This window comes from Carcharhinus amblyrhynchos, chromosome 18, assembly GCF_965287045.1.
Source record: "Carcharhinus amblyrhynchos chromosome 18, sCarAmb.v2.hapA, whole genome shotgun sequence".
NCBI lineage: Eukaryota > Metazoa > Chordata > Chondrichthyes > Carcharhiniformes > Carcharhinidae > Carcharhinus > Carcharhinus amblyrhynchos.
The window spans coordinates 15,263,406-15,290,421 of record NC_137341.1 but is presented as its reverse complement, the minus strand read 5'-3'; the positions used below and the strand labels follow the sequence as shown (position 1 = coordinate 15,290,421).

At 45.4% G+C, this 27,016-nt stretch overlaps 2 protein-coding genes across 4 annotated transcripts in view; one reads left to right on the top strand and one right to left on the bottom strand.

Annotated features, from left to right (window-relative positions):
- LOC145354869 (protein cholesin-like) overlaps positions 1–27,016 on the bottom strand; it is a 326,372-nt gene that overhangs the window by 6,706 nt on the left and 292,650 nt on the right. For both annotated transcript variants that reach the window (XM_080206422.1, XM_080206423.1), the window contains exon 2: positions 8,757–8,980. In XM_080206422.1, the coding sequence (XP_080062548.1) occupies positions 8,757–8,980 (224 nt within the window). The remainder of the gene's footprint in view (positions 1–8,756; positions 8,981–27,016) is intronic.
- Positions 19,054–27,016, top strand: part of gpr146 (G protein-coupled receptor 146) — an 88,499-nt gene continuing 80,536 nt past the window's right edge. For both annotated transcript variants that reach the window (XM_080206420.1, XM_080206419.1), the window contains exon 1: positions 19,054–19,511. The gene's annotated coding sequence lies outside the window, so the exon portion shown is untranslated. The remainder of the gene's footprint in view (positions 19,512–27,016) is intronic.

Genomic DNA, 27,016 nt, shown 5'->3' with positions numbered 1-27,016 from the left:
TAGAATTCTCCTCCTAAACCTCTGTCCTCTCTTTCCTCCTCATGTTGTTTCATAAAACTTAATTCTTTGAACAACCGATGGAGGCAAATTCTCCAGCCTCTGAGATATGTGTTTCTCAATGGTAGAAGATGGTCTGCTGTGTGCTGGTGGTGGGATTCTCTGGTCTCACTGCTGTCAATGGCATTTCCCACTGATGTCACCCCAAGCCAGCATGAAACCCGTGCGAGGGGGTGTGCTGCCAGCGGGACCAGAGAATCCCGTCAGCATGAGCAGCCGGAGAATTGCCCCCAAAATCTCCTCATGTGGCTCAGTGTCAGTGAGATATTTTGCACAATAAACTTGCTGTGCACAAATTGGCCATTGCATTTCCTACATTAAATCAGTAACTACACTTCAAAAGTACTTAATTGACAGCAACGCACGTTGAGGCATCAAGTGATCACAAAAAGACGTAAATAAAACTTCCATATGCAAGTTGTTGCTGTACATAGGGCGGCACGGTGGCACAGTGGTTAGCATTGCTGCCTCACAGCATCAGGGTTCCAGGTTCAATTGTGTTCTCGGATCACTGTCTGTGTTTGTACATTCTCCCTGTGTCTGTGTGAGTTTCCTCCGGGTGGACTGGTTTCCTTCCACACTCCAAAGGTGTGCGGGTTAGGTGGATTGACCGTGCTAAAATTAACCCTAGTGTCAGGGGAATTAGCAGGGTAAATATGAGAGGTTAAGGGAATAGGCCTGGGTGGGATAGTAATCGGCGCAGACTTGATGGGCCAAATGGCCTCCTTCTGCACTGTAGGGATTCCATAATTCTATGTATACCCTCCTGCAGGGCTGGAGATTTTCAATCAATTTCCAATATCATGGAAAGTCTATCAATGACTTTCTGCAAATGAACGGTGTTCTAATAAAGAAAAATACACAGAGCTTGTATTCCTTTCAGATTGATTTGTACTTGCAAGTAAAAACTGCTGGGTTTTTTTTACCCCAGAGATGGCCATTTAATAAACTCATTCTAATACTCTGCATCAATGATTCCCCAAAACACCTTGGGCTCATTCTTGAATGTGACACGGTTGTTGTACAACTAGTTCCTCTAGGGAGCCAACATTACGTTAAGCATATTTTGAAGTATATATGGCAAAAGTGGCAGAAGCATAAATCCATGTTCAGAAGTGTTAAGTCTACAGCCCCATTATGCCCCTTTGAACTTTCCTTAAGGCATGCATAAATTTCTTTGTTTGATATTGTGAGAAAAAGTAGCCAACTCAATTTGCATCTAGAAAATCTCTCTCAATCATAGTGCAAAGCTAGATCTGTCAGTTGCCATAGTTAACATCTTTATAAAAGCTTTCAAGAGTAGCCTCCCCTTTTTTTAGATCTCCTAAATCATAGATGCCCACAGCTGAGAGGATGGAGGAATGAAAGAATAAACTCACATTTATATAGCCTCTTTTCACACCTGCAGCAGGTCCCAAGATGCTGTTGTTGTTGCTGCTCCTCTTCCTGCATCTAGTGGTGCACAAAGCAGACTTTCATCTGCTTCCATAGTGAGGTTTTACCTGGAACAGGCTGTTACAAGAGACCAACAGTTCCGGGGACCCGCTCCACATCAAGCATAGCTGACAAGGAACCCCCATCCCCCGCCACTGCCGTTGGCTTGCTGAAAGGATTTTACTGGGCGATACAGAACCTGTTGGTTGCATTATGAACGCACTTTCCTTGGCCATTAAGTCCTGGGGTAGGACCAGAACCTAGAATCTCTGGCTCAGAGGCAGCAGGGACATTACCCACTGCACCACAAGACCTGCCCAAAATGCTGTACAGTCAACAGAATGGATTTTTGTAGTGTAGTTACTACTGCAACATGGCATCAAATGGCACGCTGCAAGATCCCACAAACTGCAATCAGATCACCAGTGCTGGTTTGGTGATTAATATTGGCCAGGACACTGGAGAGAACTCCACCTATCCTTCTTCAAAATGCTGCCATGGGATCTTTTACAAAGCAGACTGTGCAGCAATCCCTTACTGATGCACTGGATTGTGTGTTCAAGTCTCCAGGGTATGAATCGAACCCCTCGTTTTCTGACTTAGAGGTGTGACTGGCTCATTCATTTTGACCTCAGCCAATATGTCATTGATTGTTCTTTATTAAGTAGCCTGGTTCACATCAGAAATTCAACTTGCGGACAGTTTACAGATTCAAGCCATGCTCTGCGACACCAGATTTCTGAGTCTTCTCTGGAACTATAATCTGTTAAGCAACAAAACATCAAGACTCTATTCCTTGGTGCACTGACAGCTTCATGCAGTCCAGTTCCAATTTTATTGCAAGGGGAATGAAACATAAAAATAGGGAAGTTTTACTGCAGCTGTACAGGGTCATGTCTGGGGTATGGTGTGCAGTTTATGTTAAAAAATATATAATCTTCTCTGAACTGCATTAGAAGCAGTTCAGAGAAGATTCACCCAACTCATTCCTGGGGTGAAGAGGTTGTCTTATGAGGAAAGGTTGAACAGGTTGGGTCAGTGTCCACTGGAGGTTAGAAGGCTGAGAGGTGATCTTATTCAAAGATGTAACTTTTTGAGGGAACTGGACTGCGTGGAAAGATGTTTCACCTTGTGGGGACACAGTTTAAAAATAAGAGTCAGAGATGAGGAGAAATGCTTTCTCCCAAAAGGTTGCTGGCGTGGAATTCTCTTCCCCAGCCAGCAGTGGAGGCTGAGTTGCTTATTCAAAGCAGAATGACACAGATCTTTGATCGACAAGGGAGATAAGGATTGTGGGGGAATGGGAAGCAATGCAGTAAAGTGGAGCTGAGACCACAATTACAACAGCCATGATTTTATTGAATTTGGCTCGAAGGGCCAAATGGCTTACTCCTGCTCAAATGTTCCAATGTGTACCTGTCATTTTTTGCTTCCTTCATGTGTGACCTTAGTTTTTGAGGTTGACTGGCAACTCCTTCATTGGGTTCTGATTATAAGATCCCAGCAGTGCAGAAGGAGGCCATTTGACTCATCGAGCCTATACTGACTTTCCAATACAGCATCTTACCCAGGCCCACTTACCACCCTGTTCCCTTTACCCCACATATTTATCCCACTAATCTCCCGAACCTACACATCTTTGGATACTAACGAGCAATTTAGCATGGCCAAACCTAAGCTGCACATCTTTGGACTGTGGGAGGAAACTGGGTAAAAAGTCTGACAACACCAGGTTTTAGTCCAACCGATTTATTTGATAGTAAATTCACTAGCTTTCGAGGGGATTCCCTCTTCTTCAGCATATAAAGCACAGTTTGTCTGAGCTTTATATGCTCTGTCTGAGTCCAGAACTCTCCATTCACCTGAAGAAGAGGGAATCCCCTCGAAAGCTAGTGAATTTACTACCAAATAAATCGGTTGGACTAAAACCTGGTGTTGTCAGACTTTTTACTGTGTTTACCCCAGTCCAACGCCGGCATATCCACATCGAGGAAACTGGAGCAGCCAGAGGAAACCCAAGAAGAAACAGGGAGAACGTGCAAACTCCACACAGTTGCCCAAGGCAGGAATTGAATCTGCGTCCCTGGCGCAGTGAGACAGCAGTGCGAATCAATGTGCCACCATGAAAGTTGATTAACATGAATAGTTGACTCTGTTTCTCCCCACAGATGCTCCCTGACCTGTTGAGTATTTGCAGTATTTTTTGTTTTTATTTCACTCATAGGGGACATCACTGGTAACCCTATATCCTTCAGAAATCAGTGGCCTGTCTTGGTTCACATGTCTTCAGGTTAGATCCCAGGCAGATTGCAAAGCCAACATACTGGAAGGTCCCTCCTACTCACAGCCCATCCAGTGATTATCTGCCATAAGTGGGGGAGGGGGCAAGATATGTAAAGCTTGTGTGGGGTGAGATTTATACCAGAACTGATCTGAAACTGGTTTTCATTCATTTTGCCACAAATGGTCTATGTCCATCTCTCCTGTTTTGTGTGCAGTCTTTTGCATTCATCAAGTGAATATGGAAAACTGTTGGCAAGGCTAATTTGCATTTACACGGTACCTTATATCCTGTGTCAAAATCGTGGAACTCCCTCCCTAAAAGCACTGTGTCTACACTGCATAGACTGCAGTGATTCGAGAAGGCAGCTCACTACAAGCTTTTCAAGCATAATTAGGGATGGGCAATAAAAGTGCTGCCTTAGCCAACAACAACTAGGTGCCATGGAATCATTTTTTAAACGCCCTCAGCTTTCCCATGGATCTTCGAAGTCGATAATTTACTTTCTGAAGTGCTGTCACATAGACAATCTCAGCAGACAATTTCTATTTTGCAAGATCCCTTAAACAGCGAATGGCCAGATGATCTATTAGTGGCTGAGGGAGGGATGTTGGCCAGGGCACTTACAAGTCACCCTGGGTACACCTCCTAAAGTTTAAAGTTTACTTATTAGTGTCACAAGTAGGCTTACATTAACACTGCAGTGAAGTTACTATGAAAATCCTCTCGTTGCCACACTCCAATGCCTGTTGGGGTACATAGAATCATAGAATTCCTACAGTGCAGTAGGAGGCCATTTGGTCCATCTATCCACCCAGACCCTATCCTCTTGACCCCACGTATTCACCTGCTAATTCTCCTGACAATAAGGGGCAATTTAACATGGCCACTCAACCTTACCCGCACATCTTTGGAGTGTGGGAGGAAACTGAACAGTACACTGAGGGAGAATTTAACATGGCCAATGCACCTAACCAGCATGTCTTGCGGACCGTGGGAGGAAACCCATGCAGATACAGGGAGAATGTGCAGCCTCCACACAGACAGTGACCCAAACCGGGAATTGAACCCGGGTCCCTGGCACTGTGAGGCAGTAGTGCTAACCACTGTGCCACCATGCTTTCCCTTGCCACGACACTGAAATTCCAAAGTGAAAGCAAACATTTATCTCCCATACAAAACTGGTAAGTAGATGATGGTTGACTCATTTCAATTAAAAAGCAGTGAGTTTTAACGAGCTGGAGAAAATCAATAGCATGACTGTGATGAGTGCTAGGAAAACAGGCTGTTTGTGATCTGAGATTTATAATGAAATTAGTAATGCTTCTCTGGGAACGAACTGTATAAGAAACCGGTCACAAACCTCCCAAGCTCAGAGGCAGCAAATTTATTTCAAAAGCAAAATAAAACCTCCAGTGATTTATGAGCAGACTGTAATAAATTTAATCAACAACCCCGCTTAAACCTGCCACAGCTTTTGTTTGCGTCTGTAACTTGGAAACCGGATTTTGTTTCTCAGAAGAGTATTCTTTGTTTCCTTCTCCAGAATGCTCTCATCCTTGTCCCTGAGTGTGGGTGCTTGGCTCAGCACTCTTTCCTTTAATGTTCGGATAAGAAGAAAGCAAGCCTTGCATTTCTATAGAAATCTTTCCTGGCCTCAGGATCTCCTGAGGCACCTCACAGTCAAAGAAGTTCTTGTTGAAGGAGGGTCGCCGTGTTTTAAGAATGAGATGGGACACTCTCAATTTGGATCAGTGCACTGAGGAAAATGTTCATGGACACTGACCCAATTTCACAGGATACAAGCAGCTAGTTCTGTTTGATTTGCTCTCCCTAATAACAGGTGCCCACCTCACTGAATCATAGAATCGGAATTATAGGCCGGTTAGTTTAACGTCTGTTGTAGGTAAAATGTTAGAATCCGTCATCAAGGAGGAAATAGCGAGGCATCTTGAGGGGAATGGCTTGATAGAGCAGACGCAGCACGGTTTCGTTAAGGGGAAGTCGTGTCTGACAAATTTATTGGAGTTCTATGAGGATGTGTCTAGGGCGGTGGATAGAGGAGAGCCGGTGGATGTGGTCTTTCTTGATTTTCAGAAGGCGTTTGACAAGGTGCCTCACAAGAGGTTATTGCAGAAGGTAAGGGGGCATGGAGTTGGGGGTAGGGTGTTAGCGTGGATAGAGGATTGGTTGTCAAATAGGAGGCAGAGAGTGGGGGTTAATGGGTGCTATTCGGATTGGCGGTTGGTGACTAGTGGAGTGCCCCAGGGGTCAGTGCTGGGGCCTCAGCTATTTACCATTTATATAGATGATCTGGAGGAGGGAACCGAGTGTATGGTGTCGAAATTTGCTGATGACACCAAGATTGGTGGAACGGCAAATTGCGCGGAGGGTGTGGAGAGTCTGCAGAAGGATCTAGATAGGCTGGGCGAATGGGCCAGGAAATGGCAAGTGGAATTTAATGTTGGTAAGTGCGAGGTGGTCCACTTTGGTAGGAATAATGGTAGGAAGGATTATTACTTACGGGGCGAAAAACTGCAGCAGGTGACGGTGCAGAGGGACCTCGGGGTCCTTGTGCATGAGTCGCAAAAACCCAGCTTGCAGGTGCAGCAGGTGGTCAGGAAGGCGAATGGGATGCTGGCCTTCATAGCGAGGGGGATTGAATATAAAAGTAGGGAGGTCTTGCTGTGGCTCTATAGGGCATTGGTGAGGTCGCAGCTGGAGTACTGTGTGCAGTTTTGGTCGCAGTACCTACGCAAGGATATTTTGGCCTTGGAGGGAGTGCAGAGGAGGTTTACTAGGCTGATACCGGAGTTGAGGGGGTTGAGCAATGAGGAGAGGCTGAATAAACTAGGCTTGTACTCGTTAGAGTTTAGAAGAATGAGGGGAGATCTCATTCAGACATATAAGATGATGAATGGGATGGATAGGATAGAGGTGGAGAGACTCTTCCCGCTCAGAAAGGACAGTAGGACTAGAGGGCACAGCCTCAGGATAAAGGGGGGGCGGTTTAGAACGGAGTTGAGGAGGAACTTCTTCACTCAAAGGGTGGTGAATCTCTGGAATTCTCTGCCCGTTGAAGTGGTGGAGGCTGCCTCGCTAAATATTTTTAAGATGCGGGTTGATGGATTTTTGATAAGAGAGGGGATTAAGGGTTATGGGGAGAGGGCGGGAATATGGAACTGAGCCACGACAGATCAGCCATGATATTATTGAATGGCGGGGCAGGCTCGAAGGGCTAGATGGCCTACTCCTGCTCCTATTTCTTATGTTCTTATGTTCTCTACAATGCAGAAAGAGGCCATTCAGCCCTTTGAGCCTGCACCGACAACAATCCCAATCAGGCCTTATCCCTGTAACCCCATGTATTTACCTTGCTAATCTCCCTAACACTGAGCATGACCAATGGTGGCACAGTGGTTAGCATCGCTGCTTCACAGCGCCAGGGACTCGGGTTCGATTCCCGCTGTCTGAGCAGAGTCTGCACATTCTCCCTGTCATGTGTCTGCATTGGTTTCCTCTAGGTGCTCCGGTTTCCTCCCACAGTCCGAAAGACATGCTGGGGATTAGGTGCATTGACCATGCTAAAATCTCCCTCAGGGCTACCCAAACAAGTGCCGGAGTGTGGCGCCTAGGGGATTTTCAAAGTAACTTCATTGCAGTGTTAATGTAAGCCTATTTGTGACACTAGTAAATAAACTATAAACACAATCCACCTAACCCACATATTTTTGGTACAAACTCAAACTAATTAGAATACAACCACAGAGAGCAGTGCGTGCAAACATTACAAGTAACTGATCGGTGTCAGCCTTGGCTCAATGGCAGCACTCACAACTCTCCCTCAACTAATATCAGCAAAAAAATCATCGATGGCCTTGTTGCTGGCAGGAGTTTTCTACAGGCTAACTGTCGCATTTTCACTACACTACAACAATGACAATAGTTCAAAAGCACTTCGTCAGGTGTGAAGTGCTTTGAAATCCCTTGAGGCCATGAAAAGGTGCTATTATAGACACAAGCTCCTCCTTTCTTACAGGTACATGGAGAAAGAGAAAGGCCCACTGAGATTCACACATTAACAAATAGAAAAACCTGACAGAGAATGTGTGGATTAAGTGGATTGGCCATGCTAAATTGCCCTTTAGTGTCAGGGGAACTAGCAGAGTAAATACTTGGGGTTACGGGGATAAGGCCTGGGTGGGATTATTGTCGGTGCAGGCTCGATGGGCTAAATGGTCTCCTTCCGCACTGTAGCGATTCTACGATTCTAAAACTTCTGTTAGTGTGAAAATCTTAATACCCACGACAAATGACTGCCAGCCTACCTCACGATTGGTCCTATCACATTATGGAACACAGGACAATGGTGGTAAAGCATCGGCCACGTAACAAATCACTTTGTAGGCAGCACTGGGGTTAGCACTGCTGCCTCACAGTGCCAGGGACCCGGGTTCGATTCCCGGCTTGGCTCGCTGTCTGTGTGGAGTTTGCACACTCCCTCCGTGCCTGCGTAGGTCCCTCTGGGTGCTCCGGTTTCCTTGTTGGTTAGGTGCATTGACCCGAACAGGCAACGGAGTGTGGCAACTAGGGGATTTTCACAGTAACTTCATTTTAGTGTTAATGTAAGGCTACTTGCGACACTAATAAATAAACTTGCTCATTTTCCAATGGGCTTTTAATTGCTTGGAATGGGAGCCCTGTGATCAAATGGATTGTTAACATGAACATCAAACTATAATTGCTGCCCTGGCCATACAATTCACACAAAAAAAATGCGTTGTGTGTAATTTTTGGATTGCTTTTCTGCCCGAGACATTTTGTGAGAATTGCTTTGCAATGCCATTTTATCTGATGGCGCTTACATCGGGGGTCAGCTGCTCCTTCGTTACCAATGGCAACACCATTGGGACTAAGTAGAAGGTCGGCAGAAAGTTCATCTGATTAAATGCCTGCCAAAATAAAGGAGCTCGTTGTCTCTTACCTAATCAGGTATTCTAATGCAAGGTCCTTTGCGGAAGATTGCTGAGGTTTCGCCTTTTCCACTGATACGCTAGCTTCTCTCTGCAATTGCTTTTCTTTCTTTTTTCGCTCTTTCTTCAGTTTCCTTTCTATCTTTCCTTTCTCTTCAGCCGTGAGCTCCACTTCTGCCATGAGCTCCACCTCTTCCTGGTTCACTGGTACTTCCGCCCGTTCTTCCTCAATATCCTGATGATCACATAACAATAGAATTAACCAAGTCATTTGCCAAGAAATTATCTGAATTATTTTAGGGGCGACATGTAAGAATTGGATTCTAACGCAAATCAGGCTCATTACAACTTGCCAAAGTTCCTTCATCTGCAGTTCCCAAAGCCACAGCCACTAGGTGGTCAGGGGCAGCCAGTTGAGAACGACTGTTTTTTTCAATACTTTTATTTCAACCAAAAAAACCCAATTCAATCTGAACCCAATTCATGATCCCCACATAGGGGCCAACAAGATCTAAACTGACAAGATGAGACATTGCATTCCATCTTGGGCTCAATCAAATAAGATCGAAGCTGACAGAAGGAGGCATCGCATCCCCTCCCGGCCTTCATCTAACACTTCATCCTAGCTAAAACAATGGAAATGGCTTTGAAAAATTGCATCAGGTAAAGCCTCCGTTTAACTTCTTTGGCTACCCTGATCCTTCCCTCTACTCTTGCCAAGGCAAACCACAATCATGGCACAGTGGTTAGCGCTGCTGCCTCACAGCTCCAGGGACCCAGGTTCAATTCCTGGCTTGGGTCACTATCTGTGCAGAGTCTGCACATTCTCCCCATGTCTGTGTGGTTTTCCTCTGGGTGCTTCGGTTTCCTCCCACAGTTCAAAGATGTGCGGGTTAGGTGGATTGGCTTAGTGTCAGGGGGACTCGCAAGGGTAATGCATGGGGTTATGGGGATAGGGTCTGGGTGGGATTCTGGTCGGTGCAGACTTGGTGGACGGAATGGCCTCTTTCTGCATTGTAGGATTCTATCAGGTGTTAACAGAACCCAAGTGCAATGGGCCAGCCTCTTCCCCTGCCTGCTCATGGTTCACCCCTGCCAGGTAAGTATGGTCTTTGACTCAAAATCCTGAGAGCTCCCTAGTTAACAGCACTGCAGGAGCAGCTTCATTACAGCCATGACAGGGCCTCAAGAGAAACGCTCACCACCACCTTCTCAAGGGTAACTAGGGATGGGCAATAAATATTGCTCTTGTCTGTGATGCCCACATTCCACAAAGAAAAGACCATTAACACATCTCTGTTATCTACTCTGTTATTTTGACTATCAGCTGCCACTTTTAGTACAATTAGCCAAAAAAATTGAACAATGTCAATGAGAACTCATCGGTAGTGGGAAACAGCAAGAGAATCATGATAGTCATCATTTAAACAAGCTGCCTTTTACATTCTAATTGGAGACTGCAACAAACTAACCCATTTAATGAATACAGAAACCGTTGGAATGAAGTTCAAAAGGTAATCTTCAACTGATATCACAGCAATTCAAGGCACTTGGAGAAATGTAAGAAAAAAAGATCAACATCTAAAACTATGGTCAGAATATCTCCTTGTTCGGTTGGGTATGTGCCCCATACAGAATCATGGGAAATCATGCAAGAAGACTTCAGACAGGAGCCCCAGTGTCATCATGCACCTGCAGAATATTTTGGTCAGCAGACAAGGATGCGAGGTGGAAACATGCCGGCCAACCATCAAAGAGGCCATTCAGCCAATTAAGTGGCCAAACGCAAGCAATTTTACATGGCCCGTCAACTTCTATGGTTGGCAAATTGGGTCAGCCCGGTGGCACAATGGTTAGCACTGTTGCTTCACTGTGCCAGAGACCCGGGTTCAATTCTGCCCTTGGTCGACTGTGCAGAGTCTGCACATTCTCCCCATGTCTGCATAGGTTACCTCCAGGTGCCCCGGTTTCCTCTCACTATCCAAAGATGTGCAGGTTAGGTGGATTAGCCATGCCAAATTGATCCAAGATCTGTAGATTAGGTGGAGTAGCCATGGAAAATGTGCAAGGTTACGGAGATAGGGCATGGGAGAGGGCCTGGATAGGAAGCTCTGTCGGAAATCGGTGCAAACTCGACAGAGCAAATTACCTTTTCTGCACTGTAGGGATTCTATGATTCCATGATTGGCTATGCTGGAATATCGATTCAGGGTGGGATAAAATGTCAAAACTGAAATGAAATTTAAAAAGGTGTCTGGGCACTGAGTATTATGCTCGAATGTTCTGCCAGGACACTCTGCATAGCACTTTCTTCAGAAACATTATCAGATTATTGTAAATCATTAGAAAATGGGAGCGCCTGGCTGACAGGTTAAATAGGATTTAGGGGCCACCTGTGCAAATCTGTTCGGAACGGATTGCCCTGTGATTTGAGTGCAAGTAAATTGCTGGCTAATCCTTTGATGGTAGGACTGAGTATTTGGATTAATTTGCACTGGATTTAGACAGACAGCAACTGAGGTCTCAATGTTATAGTAGGTCGTAGCACCCTTAAGCCGGTAGTGCAACCAAAGAAGGGCAAATTTCAAAATAAAGCCTCTCAACTGAGATTTGTATCCAATTCTGCATGTTGCATTCGCTATAATTCCATTGAATGTCACTTTGTAAATTTAAAGACATGTTAGAACATCAGGAGCTGATGGAAGAGGAGCAAGGTCACTCCTGTACTGAATTTCAGAGTTTATAATTTTGGAGTTCTTCCTGGGAATGTCCATTTGGGAATGTTTCCAGGCTATGTGCAGCCATTCTTCACAAGAACCTCGTGCAAAAGGAGGGAAGGATACATGGGAATGGGGTTAGAAGAAAATGGGGCAGAGGAGAAGTCGGGACCTGTGCTTTGGCAAGGAAGGAGGGAGAAACTTAGTGACTTTAAGTAAAAAGAAAGTTCAATTCATTGCAAAGTATAAAAAGTATTTTAATAAAAGCAGAATGACTCTCTTTAATATAAAAATTCAAAACATTCTGTGGGAGCACGACACATGATTTCCACTCCACACTTTTAAACAATTAATTCAAGAGAAGAGGGCATTTCCAATAAAATCAGCATTATACTGCCCATCCTGAATTGCCCTCGAGTAGCTATCTTACACTACCACTCCCTAACTGCATTGCTGAAGGTACTCCCATAGTGCAGTTCGGGAGGATTTTGTAGGATATTGACCAAGCAATGGTGAAGTAACAACAAGACAGGGTCAAGTCAGGATGGCGTGTGACCTGGAGAACATGATGCTGCGATGCACCAGTGCCCTTGTCCTTCTGGATGGTAAAGATTGTTGGTTTTGGAGGTGCAGTTAAAGAAGACTTGGCAAGTTGTTATGGTATGTCTTGCAGATGGTACACACTCCTGCCCCCTATGTATTGATGGAGGGAGGGAGGGAGGGTGTGAAGGTTTAAGCTTCATGTGCATGGGTTGCTGATCGAGCGAGTTATTTGTTCTGGATGGTATGTGTTGTTTGAGCTGTACTCATCTAAGCAAGTGGGGAATATTTCATCACACTCCTGATTTCTGCCTTCCAGGAAAATCTCTGGGGTGTCAGGAGGTGAGTTGCTTACAACAAAGTTGCCAGCCTCTGACCTGTTCTTATAACCATAATATTTATATGGCTGGTCCAGTTTAGCTTCTGGTCATTGCTTTTTTTAATTCATTTGGAATTGATTTATTATTGTCACATATATTAGTATACAGTGAAAAGTATTGTTTCTTGTGCACTATATAGACAAAGCATACCATTCATAGAGAAAGAAAGGAGAAAGTGCAGAACATAGTGTTACAGTCATAGTTAGGGTGTAGAGAAAGATCAACTTAATGTGAGGTAGGTCCATTCAAAATTCTGACAGCAGCAGGGAAAAAACTATTTTTGAGTGGGTTGGTACATGACCTCAGACTTTTTCCCAATGGAAGAAGGTGGAAGAGAGAATGTCCAAGGTGCATGGGGTCCTTAATTATGCTGGGTGCTTTTCCGAGGCAGCAGTAAGTGTGGACAGAGTTAATAGGCGGGATGCTGGTTTGCGTGATGGATTGGGCTACATTCACAACCTTTTGTAGTTTCTTGCTACCTTGGGCAGAGCAGGAGGCATACCAAGCTGTGATATAAACCAGAAAGGATGCTTTCGATGGTGCATCTGTAAAAGTTGGTAAGACTCATAGCAGACATGCCAAATTTCCTTAGTCATTCAGGGGATGTGGACGTCGCTAGCTGGGCCAGCATTTGTTGCCCATATCTAATTGCCCTTGAACAGAGTGGATTTTTAGGCCATTTCAGGGCGCATTTAAGAGTCAGTCACATTGTTGAGAGTCTGGAGTTACATATAGACCAGCCCTGGGTAAAGGTGGTAGATTTCCTTCCCTAAAGGACCTTAGTGAACCAGATAGGTTTTTCCAACAATGAACAATGGTTTCCTGGTCATCAATAGACTTCAAATTCCAGACTTACATTGAATTCAAATTTTACTATCTGCCATGGTGGGATTTGAACCCAGGTCCCCAGAGCATGACGCAGGGTCTTTGGATTACTAGTTCAGCAACAATACTACTATGCCACTACCTAACCCCCAGAATGTTTATAGTGGGGGATTCATAGTAATGCCAATTGAATGTCATGGGGAGATGGTTAGGTTTCTTGTGACGTTTATTGCTTGGTACTCTTATAGCATGAATGCTACTTGTCCCTGCCTGTATTTTGGGCAAGTCTTGCTGAATGCAGGGTCATACTGCTTCAGTAACTACGGAGTTAAAAATGGAACTGAACACAATTAGCAGTGAACATCCCCACGTCTGATCTTATGATGGAAGAAAAGTCCATGAAGCAGCTGTAGATGGCTGGACCTAGGAAGCTAACCCAAAGAACTCCTGCAGCAATGTCCCAAAGCTGAGATGATTGGCCTCCAACAACTAAAACCTCTTTCTACGTGCAGGGTAGGACTCTAACCAGTGGAGAATTCCTTCACCATCCTGATTCTCAATTTTACAAAGGTTCTTTCTATGATTACCCAGTCAGTAAAACGTTACCTTGATGTCAGGGTAGGGAGGATTCCAAGTGGCCAGACTGGGGCAGTGTTTTAATTTTGGGGGGCAGCTGCCCCTCCCAATCCGTTAAGGATAGCCCCCCCCCCACCTTCATTCTGTGTGCAAGGGTAATTAGTCTCTGGAATTCTCTATCACAGAGAACAGTGGAGGCTGGGACATTGGATAGATTCAAGGCTGAATTAGACACTAGGGTGTCGAGTGTTAAAAAGGTGTGTAAGGAGGGGCACAGACACACAAGGAGGAAATTGGAGTTGGGGTTAGAATCAGAACGATAGACTAGGCCCAAAAGGCCGAATGGCCTACTCCTGTTTCTTATAATCTTACAGGTGACTGGACAGTTACAAGGAGTTTGCACATTATGTCTGTGTGGAGTTTGCACGTTCTCCCCATGTCTGTGTGGGTTTCCTCCGCGTGCACCGGTTTCCTTCCACAGTCCAAAGATGGGTTAGGTTGATTGGCTGTGCTAAAATTGGCCCTAGTGTCAGGGAACTAGCTGGGGAAAAAACAGAGTTATCGGAATAGGGCCTGAGTGGGATTCTGGTCGGCGCAGGCTTGATGGGTCAAATGGCTTCTTTCTGCACTGTAGGGATTCTGTGACTGTGAGGAAGGGTGTATAGATTAGGACTAACTGACAGCTCTTTCAAAGAGCCAGCAGAGTTTGGCTGAATGGCCTCCTTCTGTGCTGGATCATTCTATGGTATGATCAAGTCTGCGCAATGCCAGATTGTCCGCATGAGTCCCGTTGTTTCTAAGCATCCTCTATGTCGAGGTCTTAACAGTCAAGAGAATTATCACAGCCTGCACATCAGCCGTACAAACTCAAACCCTCCAGCAGAGCGCACAGGAGAGCCTGATTATTCTCAGGACACAACTCGGCATCAAGGCTCTGAATGAGATCAGCCAACTTGGCAAGAGTGAGGAGCTGGCTGGAGTTGGTGATTGTGGTCTGCTCGGCTCAGCGCAGCTCATGCATGGCAATTTGGCGCCAAACGATTCAGCTTTGGGGACTGTAAGCTGACCCCAGAATCTGCCATTGGTTAGTGGGTTGTAAATAGCCGCTGTCAGATTTAATCACCGTCACCGTAATAACATCATTATAATCAGTTCATTTTCTACCACATCCAGCCACTGACAGTAATAAAAACAAAGCTTGAAGAAGCAGCCACAACTGTCAGCTGATCTGCTGAGTCTTCTTGCCATCTGGAATTATTCTGGACAAAGAACATGACTGCTGAGTGCCAGATAACTGGCCGTCCTGAAGGAAAACACATACAGCAAATCGTCAGAAACATTTGCGATTGCCAGTTCGATCTTGTGTCTTGTGAAAGTGGCCCAGCAGGCTCAAGCTAACCATGTAGCCCCGTCCCAGTTTGTCTAAACAAGTCTCCCAACCAGCCTCCCCCAAATCACACTCTAAATGGTTGTCAACAAGCTGAGTTTTTAATCCTACCCTGACCTGCACGGTCACACAATGGTTAGCACTGCTACCTCACAACACCAGGGACCCAACTCCTGGCTTGGGTCGCTGTCTGTGTGGAGTTTGCACATTCTCCCCGTGTCTGCGTGGGTTTCCTCTGGGTGCTCTGCTTTCCTCCCACAGTCCAAAGACGTGTTGGTTAGCGTGCACTGGCCATGCTAAATTCTCCCTCAGTCTACCCAAACAGGCTACAGAGTGTGGCGACTGGGGGATTTTCGCAGTAACTTCACTGCAGTGATAATGTCAGCCTATTCATGACACTAGTAAACAAACTTAAAACCGCCCATAGATAATACCTGGCCCAGTCTCTACATTTATCAAGCCACAAGCTGCAACATTTGCAAACTGGTCAAATAACCGCACTGTAGCCAGAGAATTCGGCATGAATGAGAAAAGCAGGGGTGAGAACGGGAAGAGGAGGAGGAATGTGCCCAGAAAAAGATGCCCAAAACCAAATACACCATCAGAACAGGGAGCAGCTATTGTCCTGATCTTGAATAGTCTTGTATTGGAACGAGAACTCGAAGTTAGTGGTTACATCGTCACCAGAAATGCAACGTGTAGATCTACACTTATCGCAAGGCAAATCAAATCCTGAGTCCAGCAAAGATTTCAGACCAGCAGTTAGTTGGTGTTGCCGCTTTGTGGAATGAAATTGTCCTGTGTTTCAGCAAGATCGCTCAGAGACTACCAAGAGACTTTAATGACCCCCCCCCCCCCCCGCCACGTCGTTGCCAGTCATTCACCATCGACAGACATGCCAGTGCTTATAACATTGACAACATGAATGAAATGTCGATTAATTCTGATATTCCCAGTCGCCAAGCTGTGGAGTGGAAAGTTCCAGTGAGAAACACAAGGCATCGAGAAGACAGGATACGTGGTGGTATCCGCCTGTGTGGCCAATAAAACAAAAAGAAAAAGCCCTGAGGTAATTTTCAAACAAAACCGCGCCAAGCATCAAGTTTCCAGCAGGGGCTTTTGGCACATGACAACAGTTGGATGGATGAAGGTGGAGCAGTTATGGATTAAAAATGCGGATAACTGGTGTCTCAGTGGCCCACGTGAAGAACGCACTTTAACAGCGGACATGTTCAGATCCCATCTGACCGATGAGATTCAGAGACATCTGCGAATAAACAACCCCCATATTGCACTTATACCAAAGGTATACTAATGTCTGTAGTTCAGCCTTTGGACGTAGACCTCAACAAACCATTCAAGGATTGTGCTTGCGCCAAATGGAACAGGGGGGTTGGATGAAGAAGAGAAAACCCTTCACAGTCTGTGGAATGCACCCGCTAGCTCACTTGATGTTTTGTGCAATTTCATGATCAAACTGTGGGATGCTGTTAGTGCACTGAGTGTCTTCAGACCATTCAGAGAATTATCCGATTCAATGGGTGGAGAGGAAGATGATTTGTTGTGGGGAGATGATTCTGAAACCAAAAGCGCCAAATCTGATCCAAGGTGGGGATCTTCCCACGTTGCTGCAGCGCAGGTGACTCAGTGAACTCTGTTTCGGCTGCCAAAGACGATGAATGTGATGATTTTGAAATGCTTTGATTGTGGTTTGAAGTACCTTTGTGCAAATAATTCATTCAATAACCGCGCTACATGACTGCAATATGAATTACTGGAGTTATGCTTTTTTTTCCATGTTTCAAGGTGGAGACCACCCACATTGGAGGGTCGCACATAATCTTGAATGTACAAGTCAACCCACGTTTTTGGAAGGAGTTGTAACTGCATTGTAGGTCGATATATACGCTATGATTTATAGTACAATAAACTTTACTATATTAAATATATTGAACTGTAATAACTATACGCCAAATTAATATACAGAAAAGCAACTTTCTAAACTAAAACGTACTGAATACTCTATAGCTCAGAAAAGTAGTCTTATAAATCAACTTTTACAATCTCAGCATGCTGCAATGCTCACAGTCTTAGTACTTACAGTCAATTAAGTACTTTTTGAACTATAGTCACTATTATAGTGTAGGAAATACATCAACCAATTTGCATACAGCAGATTCCACTATCAGCAAAAATAGATCTTTTGTTTTCTAATGAAGTTGTTTGGCAGATAAATATTAGTCATGCCAACCAGGGGAGGTCCCCTGCAATTTTTTTAAGAATAGTACTGTAGGATCTTTTACTGAAACCTGTGAGGACGGGGACTGGGGAGGGGGGGTGGTGTTGGTTGATCTAAGATTTTCTCCTACAGTGCAGCGCTCTCTCCATACAATCCAGGCACATCAGCCTGGACTCCCATGCTCAAAATCTCTAGAATGACTAGGAGATTTTCACAGTAACTTCACTGAGGTATTAACATAAGCCAATTGGTGACACCCAAAAATAAACTTGAAACCTGACTCGGGGGCGAGTGTTCCAGCGTGGGCCACTGCACTCACTTCCCGTTTCAAACCCCCAGTGAGTACTTATATATCATGTCTTTAACAATCGGGACTTCCGCTTGTTGGGGCTGTGTCAGCATTATGTACCTAACTGCTAAATAAACATACCACAACATGCCATGGTCCCTTAGTCACTGTGCACACCTTGCCACCCAAAAATCGTCGAACTGTTGGGAGGGCAGCAAATGACTTGCAACCACTTCTCAATCCTTTGCACAAAGGTCCTTGGGTGGGGACTCAACAATTGGGCACTAATTAATAAGTTTTAACTAGTATTAGCATTAATGAACTCCCTTCACCAACCCCCCTCGCCAACCCGTCCACCCTCCAACCCCAGCTGTTGAAACCTGTCTGCTGCTCTTTCTAAGGCGGTTCTCTCAAAAGGAGGTGCTGCATCCTTTGCTCATGAGGGGAGTCATAAAAATGCCAATCACTTGGCGAAGAGCTCTTAATCAGCTCCCACTCCTCCTCCGAGGCACTGCAGAGACAGAAAGGCATATTTGTGTTTTTTTTCGTTTAACCACGCAGAGTTCTGTCCGTTCCTCCTCCACTCTTTCATTTCCTCCCGGGTTTCCTAGTTCTTGTTTCTTTTTTAAAAAAAGGAAATGGATAATTAATTATCTTTTCCCTCTCTGCCCACTGTCACAAACAGCTCTGACAGCAAGAAAATGCCAGCTCATTACCCCCCACCACCGCCACCACCCCCCCCCCCCCCCTCACCACACAACCACCCACTTGTCAAATAGTTTTATTCTTCAAATCCTAAAACATATCTCTTGTTGAGTGGAGCTCAGATGCAATGGGTGTCCATTGCCCTCCTCCTCCACCCCGCCCACCCCGCAAAAATAAAACCTACTGAAGGTTTGAAAAATAATATCTAAAAAGCTCAAGAACTGACCTGAATTAAAAAGCTGAGGCAGAAGGATTCAAGACAGACCGGGAGAGGGGGGGAGACACACCTTGTTCCCTGTGTCAGTGAGCAAGCCATGGTGTATCCTGCACAAGGTAAGTATTCTGACAGGACTTGTTTGCAAGTTTAGAAAGGGGGCTGGGGAGGGAAGAGAGTTGGGGGCAGAGGAGGGGGGGGTGGAGGGGTTAATAAAAGAAACTGAGATCTGAGATGCCTCTCTGGGAATCATGCCCACGGAATAGGCAGCTTGCCAGACAAGCCTTCTGTGGTGTGACCGCAATGCATTCAGGCTTTAATGAAATCCAGGCAGCACACATTACATGGTATCAGCCCAGAGCCTGCCTCCCTATAGTAATCACTGCTGATATATATATATATTTTTTTTAAAACACACACACACTGTGCACCAAGTCAGGCAGTGGGAGAGAGAAATAAAGAGAAGTGGGTTCTGTTGTGCACTGAGTTCTCTCTCTACCTTTATTTTAAGCTGATACAATCCGCTTCCTCTGAACAGTTTGTGAACTTTTTTTCTCTCTCTCTGATTTCCCTTTTGCTGTTGACAGCGTGGAGTGGGCCAAACTTGAGAAATGGGATTGTTGCTGTGCCCCTGTTTGGCTGCTGCTGAAGTGCTCTGACCTTCTCTGATCGTCTTTTCTGTTGAGAGAGAGAGAGCTTGAGAGGAAAAACAGGATGGCCTTTCCCCAGGAAAGGGACTGAGACAGCGGCTGACGAGTAGGGTGAGCCAGCCATGGGATCGACTGGAGTAGCAGCCTCAGAAGAATATGGTGAAAACAGCTAGAGCTAAAGTTGCTCAGAGCTGAGCAGGGTTCCAGCAGGCACACACAGAGAATACAGAGCAACATCTTGAAGGTAAGTCTTTCTGGACTTCCCCCCGTAACCCGCTTCCTCTCCTCGCCCCCCAACTTGTTAAGCCCAAAACTTGAAACTGACTGCATTTTACTTTGAGTGTTTCTATGGCAACCACTATAGCATAGTTCTTGTCCACCTGCTTCAGAGCAATTTTATAGCAGTTTTAAAACGCCACTTCAGTTTGCAGTCACGCATGTTTAATTGGGTCACTAATCATGGATTTAATTGTTTTCTGTAGTTTGCTTTTTAAAACCCAAGTCTGCGGCGATAAGATTCGAGTCAGTGGCTGCGACACTCAGCAGTGCCCTGCCCTGGGAACGTGCAGTTTATAACATTTCCGTCTTCCAGACCCAGTGACAGGGCAGCAGCCACTCGTTATTTATCACCTTCTGCCTCCCCCCCAAAACAAATGATCGATCACAGGTGCTGACAGCTCCCCTGCTGTCCTTAAGTGAAATAAAGACAGCATTATAAAAAGTGACAGTCATTCTCGGTCCATTAAACGCACTCGAACTGTTCGGGGGGCCACAATGGGTGGGGAATTCTGCTAACCAACAAACAAGGTGTTTAAGACGGAGCAAAATGGGGAGATGGGGAAAGAGAGGATTGGTTGGTTTGCGATTAGCTCTGACCTCCTGGAGGCTAGCAAAATGAAAAAGAATACTGAGTTCGAATGGATCATCAAGTGATCTATTTTGACACCCAAGGACCCTCACAAATTCTCAGCTGGTCCAGCAGACAGACAGACATGTGTGTGTCACTGTGATGACCCAGCTGGAATGGGGGCATCACGCAGCGCACCCGACTTTGCCTTTCCGCTCTGGGTATGAGCTGATAACCGTGAAGAGAGAGCAAAAGAGCCATCTGGGACTCGGTGACTGACAAGGCCAACTGTACATCTCCTTAGCTAATGAGGCAAAAAACAAAGGGTGAGGCAGGAAACAGGGTGAATTAGATCCAAATGAAGTCCAGAAAAAGAAAAAGAAAAAGAAAAAGGGGGGTGGGGGTGGGAAATGGACTGAAGTAAAGAAAAAGATGCAAAACAATTAACTTTTTTAAAAATCGCTAACATTGGTCAGTAACTGCAGGAATTTAAAGTGTTCCCTTCCTGGGAAGGGAAGTCTGAAAACATGACTCAGCTGTAATATATACAGGTACAATACCCAAGATCCGAAACCTGGATATTTTTAAAATGGCATGCTTGTTTCATTCCTGAGTCTGTTTTAGATTCAGGGTTTGTACTGTTTCAGGAGGCTGAATGGCAACATGTATCTCCTCATTCGTGAAGCCCTTACGCAGCTGATTGCCAGCCCTAACTCTCTACAGCATGTTCAGAGGGAAATCAATCCACAAATGCGGCAATTTCAGCAAATTGATGGGAGGTTGAGGGTGAGGCCCCGTTCTTGCAAGGCTAATAAATCATCCAGCAACTTGTGGCGATTTACAATTGGTGGACGTTCTCTCCTTTGCCACAAAATGCTGGATGATTGGGCAGCACAGTGGTTAGCACTGCTGCCTCACAGCACCAGGGACCCAGGTTCAATTCTAGTCAAGGGTCACTGTCTGTGTGGAGTTTGCACTTTCTCCCAGTGTCGGGTTTGTTCTGGGTGCTCTAGTTTCCTCCCACAGTCCAAAGATGTGCAGGTTAGGCTGATTGACCATGCTAAAAATGCCCCTTAGTTTAGGGGATTAGCAGGGTAAATACTTGGAGTTACGGGGAGAGGACCTGGGTGAGATTGTTGTCAGTGCAGGCTCAGTGGGCCAAATGGGTTTGCACGTTCTCCCAGTGTCTGCATGGGTGTCCTCCAGGTGTTCCGGTTTCCTCCCACTGCCTGAAAAATGTGCTGGTTCGAACCATTGGCCATGCTAACTTCTCCCTCAGATTACCCGAATGGGTGCCCGGAGTGTGGCGATGAGGGGATTTTCACAGTAGCTTTACTGCAGTGTTAATGTAAGCCTACTTGTAACACTAATAAAGTAAACTTTAAAGTGGCCTCCTTCTGCATTTTAGGGATTCTATAGTGGTGAGTGATGGAACAGACTTGAAGGGCCAAATGGCCTACTCCTGTTCCTATTTTCTATGTGTCTATGTGATATGAGAGGCCAGGAAAGACTCATTTGTTGACTGTCCCTTTTAGCCCGAGGTGGTGATTTGTCTTAGACCATCGAATAGCTTGCTTGGCTATTATTAGGGGACATTAAGAGTGAACAACATAGTCTTAGAGTTACCGACTCTGGTTTGACACATTCCGGGAGTTTTCCCTCACATGACTTCCATCCCCCCAATTGCCACACCTGGTCAAATAGCCCTTTTTATCCCCTATCTCCATTTCATTTTGATGATCTGGTTTGACACATTCCGGGAGTTTTCCCTCACATGACTTCCATCCCCCCAATTGCCACACCTGGTCAAATAGCCCTTTTTATCCCCTATCTCCATTTCATTTTGATGACCAGCTGTCAACAAAATGTTTGAAGGAAGTGGGGCGTGAGGCATAGGGTGGTTTCTTTGATGCCTCAATGATTTTTCTCTCCAGTTGCTGGCAGCAATCTAGGAAATTAATCCTTAATTCTCAGAAGTTCCAGGACAATCCTGGAGGGGTGGCAACCCCACACAGTGAGGGGGTAGAATCAGGAGGAGGTCAGATTGAGAGCCAGGTGGGGATTTTGCACGGTCGTTTATCTTTCGAGTGTTACTTTATTTCATGAAATCAATCTCGACATTTGCCATGTTAAGAACGAATCGATTGCCCCTGGATTGCTGGCGCTACCACGTAAACCACTGGCCCTTTCAGGAAACATGGTAAGAACATCTGGATGCCTATCCTTTTGGCTGTTTTGTAAAATATTAACACTCTACCAGCTTGGACTAGATATCTGAAAGGGGAGCTGGAGTCAGAATCAGAAATAACAATCACAGCCACAGTGTAGTGCATGAATTTGGTGCGGTCCAATTCATTTCAAAAGCTCTATGAATTCCTCTAAGCTGCTCCCCATTAGAGAGACAGAACACACTCTTAAGCCTGTGCACTGGTATCTGAGCAGTGAAAGTCAGAATATAACAGATGCTCTTGACTGCTGACCACCACTATAGCATACAGGAAATGTTTCCAGCATCCCTGCCGGTCACCGTATTTATGCTGAAGGCAAACTTTCACCAGCGTAGTTTTGAGCTTTACCTTCCCAGCGTTTCATTCTTCACATCGACCTTGCAATCACAGGGGGATTTCTCTTCAGCTGCCAGGAAGGAGAATTTGAAATTCTATAGCGCCACTGGCAACCTCAGGACATCCCCAGGTGTTTCCCAGCCGATAGGGACAGCTTTGAATTGTAACGTAAGGAAAACAGCTGCCAATCTGCGCACAGCAAGATCCCGCAAACAGCAAGAGCACTGAAAACACGTTAGCTGGACACCATCACGGGGATGTGCGTTGAGGGTTACACGCTGACCAGGACTCCAAGGAGAATTCATATGGGAAGCGGGGCATGTTTTCTGTTACTGTTCCAGAAGCAAATTGTTCAGGGCTGTGCGAGTCAGTGACTTTCATCGTACAACTTGCACACTTCTCCTACTACCCTGCTGGTTGTCCCGGTGGCACACGCTGCTGGGCTGTACCATGTCACTGAGCCGGAGACCATGCTGTTTCTTCCCACTCAAAGAAAGCAAAAACATTCTTTCACCAGAACGGCCTTCCCTGCATCCGGCACATTCCATCCAATAATTAGGTCTACAGCTTTGATGGAACAATTGGCTGGTTTTCCTTTTCCTTAAACACAAATTTAAAATTCCCATTCTTGTTTTTAATTCCCTCCATTGCCTCACCCTCTCTCTGGCTCTGTGACTTTCTCCATCTCAACACCCTCCAACACCTCTGTGCTCCTTCACCTCTAGCATCCCCATTGGCTTTGTTCCATTTCTTATAGAATTGCAGAATCCCTACAGTGCAGAAGGAGATCATTCGGCCCATCGAATCTGCACCGACTCTCTGACAGAGCATCTTACCCAGGCTCTTTTCCCCCACCTCATCCCTGTAACCCCAAGCATTTGCCATAGCCAATCCCCCTAACTTACAAACCTTGGGACAATAAGTGGTAATTTAGTGCGGCCAATCCACCTAACCTGCACATCTTTGGCCTACGGGAGGAAACCGGAGCACCCAGGGGAAACCCACACAGACACAGGGAAGAGCATGCAAACTCCATACAGTGACCTAGGCTGGTCCCTGGTGGCGTGAGGCAGCAGTGCTAACCACTGAGCCGTCCCTTTGGCAGCCCTTTCTTCAACCTAGGCTCCAAACACTGGAATTCCCTCTGTAAAATTCTCCCCCCTTAAGGCACCTTTTTAAAAAACCTATCTTTTTGAACAGGCTTCAGTTACCTGTCCCAATATCCCTATTTGTGGCTTAATGTCAAATTTTGGTTGACAATCTTAAAATCATCGAATCCCTACAATGCAGAAGGGGGCCATTCAGCCTGCACCAACAACAATCCTATCCACTCCCTATTCCCGGAACTCCACACATTTACCCCAATAATCCCTTTAACTTATTCATCCCGGGACACTAAGGCAATTTACCATGGCCAATGCACCTCACCCTCACATCTTTGGACTGTGGGAGGAAACCAGAGCACCCGGAGGAAACCCACGCAGATACGGGGAGGACGAGAAAACTCCACAAAGACAGTGACCCAAGATGGGAATCGAACCCAGGTCCCTGGAGCTGTGAGGCAGGGGAACTGACCATTGTGCCCTTATGATGCTCCTGTGAAGCGCATTGTGATGTTTTATTACACTGATGACAAGTTATTGTTGCAGGTTTGTGTGCGGAAGTGCCAGGCTTCCTCTCTGCAACTGCCCAGTACAGGATTTATGAAGCATAGAACTCAATATAGGAGTGAAGACCCGCATCCCAACACTCGGTGCACTCACTATGAGAGTTAATTCTGGACAACACATGTTTGGGGATTTTTTTTTAAATCATTCATTGTACGTTAGCGTCGCTGCCAAGGCTAGCATTTATTTTCTATCTGTAAATGCCCTCGAGAAGGTGGTGGTGAGCAGCCGCAGTCCAGATGGCGTCAGTACACCCACAGTGCTAGCCTTGGGAGAGTGGGAGGGAGTGAATTTTATTTTAAAATAAAAATCAATAGTTAGATAATAGATCAGCCAATGCTGGCTCATAGAAACAAAACATGTTATATACCCCCAGCCCCGCCCCCTGCTCATTCAGCTGGATGTAAAAGGTACCGTGACACTATTTTGGAGAGAAGGGGGTGTTAAACGTGCTGACCAATGTTCATCTCTCACCCAACATCACTTAAACAGATGATCTGGTCACAAGCGCATTGCTATTTGTGGGAGTTTGCTGTGGTCAGATTGTCTGCGATGTTTCCCACATTTTAACAGTGGCTATTTCAGCAGTACTTAACTGGCTGCCAAAGACCTTGGGCCATTGCCTGGTTTAAAGTTTAATTATTATTGTCACAAGTAGGCTTAAATTAACACTGCAATGAAGTTACTGTGAAAATCCCCTAGTCGCTACACTGTTCGGATACACTGAGGGAGAATTTAGCATGGCCAATGCAACCAACCAGCACGTCTTTTGGACTGTGGAAAGAAACCGGAGCACCCTGAGACACACTGGGGAGGTGCAGACTCTGCACAGACTGTGACCCAAGCCAGGAATCAAACACGAGTCCCTGACGTTGTGAGGCAGCAGTACTAACCACTGTGCCACCATGTGAAGAGTGCTGCAGAAATGCAAGTCTTTCTGCAGTTCTGTAACCTGTACACGCTGCTGGCATCAACAGAATGAGAGGTTATTCATAAAACATAATTAAGGAATCTACTGGAATACCCAGAGGGGAATTCTGTTCATTGTAAACTTCTGGCCTCCAGTGAAGATCTTGCTTTAACTGCCGTACTGTGTGACCTCTGTAACTACCACTTTATAATTCAAAACTTATCTGCTGTCAGAAACAAAACAAGACTGTGGAAAGTAAGGGAAGGCCCCCTGCACGAACATAAATAAGAAACTCATATCTGCTCAAAATATCTGGAGCTGCATTAACTCAGGGCATTTTTGTTTTGCAATCAACTTGGTTCAAACTATTAAAAAAGTCTCTTCTGATAATAATAAAAGCAAATTACTGTGGATGCTGGAATCTGAAACCGAAGGAGAAAACGCTGGAAAATCTCAGCAGGTCTGACAGCACCTGTAAGGAGAGAAAAGAGCTGCCGTTTCGAGTCCAGATGACCCTTTCTCAAAGCTCAGGCAGCTTTGACAAAGGATCATCTGGACTCAAAACGTCAGTTCTTTTCTCTCCTTACAGATGCTGCCAGACCTGCTGAGATTTTCCTGCCTTTTCTCTTTTGGTTTTTTCTGACAATGTATGTCATGCATGATGCCCACACCCATTCACAGAGAACGCCCACTCTGAAGTTCATGGTGAGCGAGGGGTGGAGACCAATCTAAGATAGAAACAACCTTCCATCTGCTCACTAACATTATCCACTGACCTCATCTGAAATGCTGGGGTCAATGTCACTGAGATGTGAAGGGCAGCTCTGTGTACATATTAATAGAAAGCTGAGACACAGTCATAGAGGTTTACAGCATGGAAACAGGTCCTTCAGCCCAACTTGTCCACGCTGCCCTTTTTTTGTAAACCCGAAGCTAATCCCAATTGCCTGTATTTGGTCCACATCCCTCTGTATCTATCTTACCCATGTAACTATCTAAATGCTTTTTAAAAAACAAAATTGTACCCGCCTCTAGTTCACCTCTGGCAGCTTGTTCCAGGCACTCACCACCCTCTATGTGAAAAAAGTACCCCTCTAGACACTTTTGTATCTCTCCCCTCTCACCTTAAATCTATGCCCTCTAGTTTTAAACTCCCCTACCACTGAAAAAGATATTGACTTTCAGGCTGATCTGTGCCCCTCATTATTTTATAGATCTCTATAAGATCACCCATCAGCCTTCTACGCTCCAGAGAAAAAGTCCCAGTCTACCCAGCCTCTCCTCGTAACTCAAACCATCAAGTTCCGGTAGCATCGTAGTAAATCTTTTCTGCACTCTTTCTAGTTTAATAACATCCTTTCTTTAAATAGGGTGACCTATAATGGGCATTGAACAGGTATTTTGTGTCGGTCTTCACAGTGGAAGACACAAATAACATGCCAAAATTTGATGACAGGAAGACTATGGCAGGTGAGAACCTAGAAACTATCATTATCAACAAAGAGGTAGTGTTGGGCAAGTTAATGGGGGCTAGAGGTAGACAAGTCTCCTGGTCCTGATGGAATGCATCCCAGGGTACTAAAAGAGATGGCAGGAGAAATAGCAAACACGCTAGTGGTAATTTACCAATATTTGCTGGACTCTGGAGTGGTTCCCGCAGATTGGAAAATAGCAAATGTGACGCCAAATGTTTAAAAAAAGAGGTAGACAAAAGGCAGGTAACTATAGGCTGGTTAGCTTAACTTCTGCAGTAGAGAAAAT